Source organism: Mesoplodon mirus (genome assembly GCF_964341445.2).
Source record: "Mesoplodon mirus genome assembly, chromosome: 3".
Lineage (NCBI taxonomy): Eukaryota > Metazoa > Chordata > Mammalia > Artiodactyla > Ziphiidae > Mesoplodon > Mesoplodon mirus.
The window spans coordinates 190573321-190582233 of NC_138978.1; the positions used below are offsets into that span (position 1 = coordinate 190573321).

At 38.7% G+C, this 8913-nt stretch overlaps 1 protein-coding gene across 1 annotated transcript; it reads left to right on the forward strand.

Moving 5' to 3' along the window:
• The first annotated feature begins 4313 nt into the window (after positions 1-4313).
• On the forward strand, positions 4314-8645 carry RGS1 (regulator of G protein signaling 1). Its single transcript, XM_082613272.1, has 5 exons — positions 4314-4608; positions 4974-5054; positions 5468-5529; positions 6900-7063; positions 7822-8645. The coding sequence occupies exons 1-5, from the start codon at positions 4511-4513 to the stop codon at positions 8005-8007; spliced, it is 591 nt and encodes a 196-aa protein (XP_082469398.1). The 5' UTR covers positions 4314-4510; the 3' UTR covers positions 8008-8645.
• Positions 8646-8913: the final 268 nt, after the last annotated feature.

The following is an 8913-nucleotide window of genomic DNA, read 5'->3' on the forward strand; positions in this document are numbered from 1 at the left end:
GCACAGGCTTTTCATTGCAGTGGCTTCTCTTGTTGCAGAGCATGGGCTCTAGGTGCGTGGGCTTCAGTAGTTGTGGCACATGGGCTCAGTAGTTGTGGCTCATGGGCTCTAGAGCACAGGTTTGGTAGTTGTGGCACGTGGGATTAGTTGCTGTGGCATGTGGCATCTTCCCAGACCAGGACTCAAACCCTTGTCCCCTGCATTAGCAGGTGGTTTCTTAACCACTGTGCCACCAAGGAAGTCCCTATATTTTTGAAATTAGGCCTTTGTCAGTCGCATGATTTGCAAATATTTTCTCCCAGTTCAAAGGCTGTCTTTTCATGTTGTTTATGGTTTCCTTTGCTGTGCAAAAGCTTATAAGTTTGATGAGATCCCACTTGTTTATTTGTGCTTTCATTTCTTTTGCCTTGGGAGACTGACCTTAGAAAATATTGCTATGATTTATGTCTGAGAGTTGTTTTGTTCTCTTCTAGGAGTTTTATGGTGTCATGTCTTATATTTAAGTCTTTAAGCCTTTTTGAGTTTATTTTTGTGTAGGGTGTGAGGGTGTGTTCTAACTTCCTCGATTTACATGCAGCCGTACAGCTTTCCCAGCACCGCTTGCCAAAGAGACTGTCTTTTCTCCATTATATAGTCTTGCCTCCTTTACAGAAGACTGACTGGCCTAGATATGTGGGTTTCTTTCTGGGCTCTCTATCAACAGCACTCTTCTTCTGTCCCACACTTTCAGAGCTATTCCCTCCTCAGTACATGCCCCTCTGATGGCACTTTTCACCCTGATGACTTGCCTAAGTATCTGTCTGCCCAACTATACTGTGACCCTCTTTGGACATTCATTCCTCTTTCTACTTGCAGTACTTAGGTCTGATACATTGTACGACTACAATTAAAGTTTGTTAAGTCAAGATATTTTGTTTCAATGGATCAAGATTTCTGTTCCTGTCACCGAGTCTTACCACATAGATATATTTCTACTTTTAAAATACAATCTCATACTCCTTATTGTCCTTTCCCCCATAATTCCTAACGTCCACACTAAAATGTCAGCAATATTATGAAGGCCCAACATCAGTTTAATCAATATCAAGACTGAAAACGTCATTCAGCAAAGAACTCCCTACAAGGATTCAGGCAGTTGGAGTGAGTGGAAACTAAATGTAAAATCAACTCAGCAAAGATTAAAATTTACCCCCATTGAAGTTGATAGCCATAATCTGAAATGTTTTATTAAACCAATCTTCTGGACATTTTAAATTGTAACACTGGAATTTTTAATGCAGGGAAACTCTTCTTATGACACTATAATGGTAGATATATACCATTATACATCTGTCAAAACCCAAAGAATGTACAACACCAAAAGTGAACTGCAATGTAAACGAAGGACTTTGGGTAATAATGACATGCCAATGTAGGTCCATCATTGATTGTGTAACAAATATACCACACTGATGCGAGATGTTGATGGTAGGGGAGGCTGTGGAGGTGGAGGGAGTATGTGGGAACTCTGCACTTTCAGCTCCATTTTGCTGTAGAGCTCTAAAAATAAAGTACTAATTTTTTAAAAAAGAACATGAAGACCATATGAAGTATTCCTTTCCTTAGCACTGCAATCTGGTTACTTAAACACAGTCTCACAGGGCTTCCCTGGTGGCGCAGAATCCACCTGCCAATGCAGGGGACACGGGTTCAAGCCCTGGTCCGGGAAGATCCCACATGCCGTGGAGCAACTAAGCCCTGTGCGCCACAACTACTAAGCCTGCACTCTAGAGCCCGTGCGCCACAACTACTGAGCCCACGTGCCACAACTACTGAAGCCCACGCACCCGGAGCCTGTGCTCCTCAACAAAAGAAGCCACTGCAATGAGAAGCCCGTGCACCGCAACGGAGAGTAGCTCCCACTCGCTGCAACTAGAGAAAGACCGCACGCAGCAACGAAGACGCAACACAGCCAAAAATAAATAAAAATAAAATAAATTTATTAAAACGCCCCCACAATTTCACAGAAGAAATGTACAAACAAGATTATATTTTGAAGAGTCACTATTTATTCTATTGGCTTTTGTCAAGTCCTCTACAATTCCAACCAAAGCCATTGCTTCAGTAAAGATACTATTTGATCACTTGTCTTTTCTTAATGATTGTCACAAAAAGGAACCAGACAGTGACACTCCATGTGATTGACAGGAAACTTCAGTGCCCTGCCATGGACTCATCAGCCTTACTGCTACAGCTTCTCCAGATTTGCCCAGCTCTGGTACATACAGTTTTGCAGGTGCTTCCAAGCAGCCTTTGAAACAGCAGCTACATTATTGTGCCACTGTGAATTTCAGATGGACCCCCTCTACCAGGAGCTTAATTCTCCACTTGGGCTTTGAAGCACACAATCATAATTGCTTGCAAATGCTTGAGCTTGAAAGTCTATATTGAGGTAGCAAAAGGTTGGAGGTTTAAGGAATTATTAATATGTAAGAGGCAAATATTTATTTCATTCTCAGACCACAGCTTCTAACGTGGTGTCAAGAGAACACTGTTTTTGCCAACTATTTTCCCTACTTACTGAGAGTTCAGTTCTCAGAAATGTTAAGACACTGCTGCACATTCCACCCTCCTTTTAGAGACTGACAAACGTGCACTAACATATTCAAGGTTCTCAGAAGATCGGCATTGACCAATTATTCAACTTTAACCCAACATTTCCCAAACTTATGTGGCCCCAGAACCTTTGCTGCTGCTGGAGTCACAGTCCTTATCATACTTATTAACATCCAAAGGAACTACTGTTGCTGAAACATGCTTTGGAAATTATCAGTATATCTGGATAGTAATAAGAAGAGTGGCCTTTACAAATAAACTTTAAATCATTTTTCTCTAACGTAACTTACCCACAATTATCCAGAGGAATGAGAGGTTATTAAATAAATAAACATGAGCAATGCTGAAGATTTTAACTGAAAAGTAACTATGGACTGAACCACAAGAAACACATAAACAAATGCCTTTATTCATCCGTCTCTGAATCCCATCATTTTTGTCTGGGTAACTTCCAAAGTGGCCAACTTATCTCACTAGTTCTCTTCCTAAATGTATCACATTATCTTTCGAATAGCAACTGATGCTTACTACATACAGCATAATATTTGTGCATGCCTGTGTAATAAGCACAATTTTTAAATATAAATGTGATTCCTTCAAATACTTTTTATCCTGAAGATAGAACTAAGACAGGAAAATTCCCTTCCGTTAGGTTTACCTAATACCTTCAGAAGCTTCTCTGAGTAAAATCTGTTTTGTCTTTTCAGGGGTAAAAACCAATGGAGGTTTAAATTAAACTGGACACTCTATAAATAAACCACATTCTATATACAAACTCTGTACGAGCTTATATTGCACTAGCCCCTCTACCCTGATCAGTGATTAGTCATCTATTTCCTTGGGTTTTTATTTTAATTCTTAATTTTAATTAAAGCTAGACTATATCTCTCCAGAGATACTACCGAAATTTGGAAGATCATCACCTAAGAAGTACACTACTGGCCTGGCCAAATATATTCTTATTTTTACCATGAGTAGTTTTTCTCCTGATACTGTGTAATTCTTTTGTATCAGCGTATTTACACATTATGTCATATTTTTGTGTTAACTATACTTTTATGTGTTATAGTTTTGTTTTTAATTTTACTTTATTCCTTTCCTAAGTGGTAATATACAAAAAAACCCAGTTTGATACATTAGTTATATTTCTAATAAATATTAAAATTCATGCACCCCTTAAAATCATCTTGTATATCACCAGTAGAGTGTTTAGCACACACCCTGGAAAACAGAAGCATGAAAATTTCTTGCCATGGAAATAAGGGATGAGGTTTGGAGTAGGGAAAAGTTAAGATAACTTCTCATGACTCTCCTTCCTCCCAGATGTGTGCACTGCACGAATTAAAAAAAAAAAAAAAGTATTTGTTTACTTTACATTGCTTTCGGAAAGAAAAATAAAACCCTTTTTAAAATACTGTAATCAAATGAATTTTAGAGTCAAGGACAATCCAAAGTCCCGAGGGGACCCATGTCTAGTCTGTGTGATACAATAAATCCACCAATTGAAACATTTCATTGAAACATGCAGTTTTTATGAAGAAACAAGCACCCCCTAGAACCAAAGACTGATCCTGCTGAGGCTTTAGACATGTGGTATATGTGTGTGCACCTCTGTAGGTCTAATTTTCTTTCTTTCTATATAATCAAGTGACCTAGTCTCATTGGGTTAAGTTTCAACCACAAAACACTGTGTGCTTCTTTTTTTTTTTTTCAAGATACACGTCACAACACACCAAGAAAGGGGGAACTTCCAGTGTCTGTGGTAACATCATCGCTTGATAAACAGACTCGTTTGAACGGCAAGGGCCTGTGAGCCGTCACTATATAAAGCAGCAGAGACGTGGACTAGCAGATACTTGCCTTCTGAGGACCATGCGAGCAGCAGCCATCTATCTCCACGCCAAGGTCAGACAAAATGCCAGGCGTGTTCCTCTCTGCTAATCCAAAGGAACTGAAAGGAACTGATCATTCGCTTTTAGACGACAAAACGCAAAAAAGGAGGCCAAAGACTTTGTAAGTTCACTAACTGTGCAAATTTTGACTTGGATGATCCTTAATGGCAGAACAATTGAAAATGAATGAAGGGAAGAAAATACGAGCCTTTAGTTTACCTAGATCAGGGCAATGACCTGCTGTGAGTTACAAGTATATTCAGTTGTATTTAAAAATGAATCATGACAGGGCATTAAATGAGGTGGGAATTTTTCCAGACTTTGGCTTATAAAAACTGGCTCACTTTTAATATAGCAATATGTTGTATCAGCTATTTTTATTATGGCCTTATTCCTTGGAGAAGTTCGCTTCATGCTCTTTTCTTTTTACAAATAAAATGTATTCTTCTGAAGAAATATGAATATTTACTTTTGTGTCTTTTGTAGTGGAATGGATGTGAAAGCGTACCTGAGATCTATGATCCCACATCTGGAATCTGGAATGAAACCTTCCAAGTCCAAGGACCTGTATGTACACTAATACACGGAACTATCACTATATAAGTGGCCTGTGCATTAGCTCTGTATTCTAGCAAGGCAGTAATACTACACATAATGGACTTCGTTTCTTTTAAGTAACAAGCCTAGTAAGATTAAGCTGCATTAGTACCAATGTAAATTAAATACAAATGTGCATGCATATATTTGCTACTTATTATACTGTTGCAGTACATTTGGATTTTTTCACATTTTATTGGCAGATATTTTCATAACGATAGTAATTCCAAGCAAATTTTTGTTTTCTTATAGATAAATTTTAATAAAATTTATTAGAAGTAGAGTCTTAGTTTGTGAAGTTATCAAAATGCAGCAGCCATTCTGATTTCATTTGCGCTTACACACAAAACGATACTAATTTATGTAAATGTCGTCCCCTGTAGACTCTCTGCTGATGAAGTGAAGCAGTGGTCTGAATCTCTGGAAAAACTTCTTGCCAACCAGAGTAAGTACAGATTAACTACTGAACGTTTCTGGGTTTATCTCAGTATGCTAGCAGATTGAATGGCTTCATTAAAATATGGTATTGTGGATGGGAGGGTGTGCGAAAAGGTGTACTCTAGCTGTTCTGTAGCACTGACAGTTTGAGCATATTATGCCTCATCGTGGCATAACGTTGACTCGGCACTCAGTTCTGCTACTGTCCTTTAGAAACATTTGCCAAGGCAACTAGCTGCTTCCTGGATCATTATAGGAGCAAAATTTTAAATTATGCTGGGATTCTGAGGTTTAAAGCTTTAAAAAGTAAACCAAACATCTCAGCATGTGAACTGCTATTCTGAAAGCTACCTAAAGGATGTATTTTTGTACCATTGGATGTAAGGGGTAGGATTCACTCAGTCAATTAATAACTTTTTCCATTCATACATGCATTGTCACTCATTCAGCCCAGGCATTTATGTGCAGGCATTTTAGAAGCACCAAGGACTCAAGAGTAAAGACACAGTGCCTTGCTGCCTTGAAGGCAGCTGAGACACACAGCATAAAACTGCATTATATATAACATGACACATTATAACACAGATATGATCAAAAGACTTTTTAAACACAGAGTCTCACGGGGAGTTTCTGATGAGAGAAGGGAAATGGGATCAGCTTGTCTTAGCCCTCATCACGGGCACTGGGATCCTGCTGGGTTAGGACCTCGCTCAGGCGCATGGATGGGCAGCTTGTCCCTATCCGAGGTGAGCCGATCCCCTTCTCCCCCACCCAACACCCTACAGAGCCTCACGTGGGGATCGAGTAGTTCACCCTGGTTCATCTGCTTGTCATCTGACTTAGGTTATGATTCAGCCAAACACTGCTATAGAAATGGCCCACTGAAAAATAACACGAGTAAATCCAAGCAGTACAGCATACATAGGTAATATACAGGCCTCACATCTTTTGACTATATGAGTTGGATAGAGAAATTATATTTGTTAGTGGTTAACATGATGTTCGTGCCTTCTGTCAATATTTGATTCCCTAAAATACTCTGCACTCTGGCTGAGCTGGCAGTGTAAGAAAAGAGATTGTTCCGTAACCTGCAGAGCAGGACTGTAATGTAACAGCAGATGGAAGTGAAGCGGTCTCTCAGCCACCACTAAGCAGCTGTGTTCCTGGGACAAGCGTGTCTGAACCCAGACAGATTATAAACGAAGGGGTCCCTAAGGCCTTCCCGTCTCTACAAACGGTGACGCAGCCATTTCAGCAGCATCCACCTCTTCCCTTTGTACACAGAAATTAAGCCACAGTACTTTTCTTGTAAATTTCTTCCAGTTATTCATTTATTGGCTCAATTAATTTATCTCACCCCTCACCCTTTCTTTTTAGCTGGTCAAGACGTCTTTGGGGACTTCCTAAAGTCTGAGTTCAGTGAGGAGAATATTGAATTCTGGCTGGCTTGTGAAGACTATAAAAAAACAGAGTCTGATCTTTTGCATTGCAAAGCGGAGAAAATCTATAAAGCATTTGTGCAGTCAGATGCTGCCAAGCAAGTGAGTATTCAGTTCATTACCATCGGTTTATATGTAAAGAAACTTAGATATAGAATAAGATTCAACATGCTAGCAAGATGAAATCCTTTTTGAGTATTATGATTTTCACTGCTATATATTTAAGTATATTCATATAGTTCAGTGCAATGATAATCTAATTTTCTACATTTGTGAGAAGATTGGATGAAAGATTGATTTTGTAAAACAAGCTAATGTGATGGGGTGGGGTAAGGAGTATTGGTGATACTGACCAGAACTGCATGTCAGGGGTCCTTAATGAGCTAGCTCGTTTTGGATTAGGATAAAGTAGAGATCAGTGCAATACATGGATTACAGCAGCAGAAATATTTCCAGTTAGTAGTAATGCCCACTTCCAGTTAAATATTCCTGGTTCAAGCAGCAAACATCTGCACAAAGTGTCCTCTCCACCTGTAAATCTTAAATGTGCACATCACTTTTTTTGATGCATGTATCACCTTACACAGATATTTAAAAAATAATGTCTGCCTCGTTTGCACCTCCCAAAGATATTATGAGCTAACTTGGAGCAAAGATATTTCTGCTTTTTTGTGCTATTTCTTTTTAACTCTTCCACACCTAGGATAAGGTATGTTTAGAATAGGCATTCAAGAGATATTTGAGCTGATTTAAATGAGGTTTTAAAGCCACTGTCTTGAGGTGCTTCAAAAACAACAGTGACATCATAAAATATGCAATAAATTGGAAGTGCATATGAACTGATGAGGATTTCTTTTTAGATCAATATTGACTTTCACACTCGAGAATCTACAGCCAAGAAGATTAAAGCACCAACACCCACGTGTTTTGATGAAGCCCAAAAAACCATATATACTCTTATGGAAAAGGACTCCTATCCCAGGTTCCTCAAATCAAATATATACTTAAATCTTCTGAATGACCTTCAGGCTAATAGTCTAAAGTGACTAGTGCCGGCTGGAGGGAATTAAAGATGGTATCAAGTACAGAAGGAATGTACCAGGATGGCTCCCTGGGGGAAAACCTTGGCCTTTTTGGATGACTCACAGATCCAGGGGAAGAACCCATGACTCAGGACAGATTAACATGGAAGTTATCCAGGCTCAGGGCTGAAGAAGCGTGAGATGAAAATTTAGCGATGGTAGAAGGAAGGAGATACTGTGGTACTGTCATAAAATACAGTGGACCTACGTATTAGAACATCCCTCAGAACTGAGAAGGCCGGGTAATGCTTGCTACGCAGAAACTGTGAATAAGGGTTTTGAAACTGGTGAAAACATGCTATAAGCTTCAAGGTCAACTGACATTTATGCTGCATATTGTTATACAGAGATTGTATTGAGCTGCTAAAACCTCTTTTACTTGGATGACTATTTGAGAAGTATGTGTTTCAAAATCACCATTTCTGTTATTGACACAAAGTTTTTCAGTGTTGGTTTGTTTGTTTGAGTGTTTTGGGATTGAAAGAGATGAAGAGGAGAACAATGTATTTAACTTAAGCTATTGCCTTAAAGTTGGGAAGTCAGAATATATTTGTAAATTAAATTATCACAGTGTCAATAATAAATGTGAGTTTTGTCTTAAAAACAGAAGCAATTTCTGTTTACATTTCCTTGTCATCTTTAAAAACTGGCATTTATTTTTTCAGATTTAACAAAAATTTAAGCAAGGGTCTTCTACTTTCTATCCCCTCTTCAACATCTAAAACTATCATCCTGTTAATCTTATATTTTATGTATTATGTGTATGTATTGGGCAGAATTCATCAGTTTTCTCTCTGCTACCACAATGTATAACCATCAAACAAATATAATATGCTTTCACATAGTCAAGCTTCAAACTGATGAGAAATT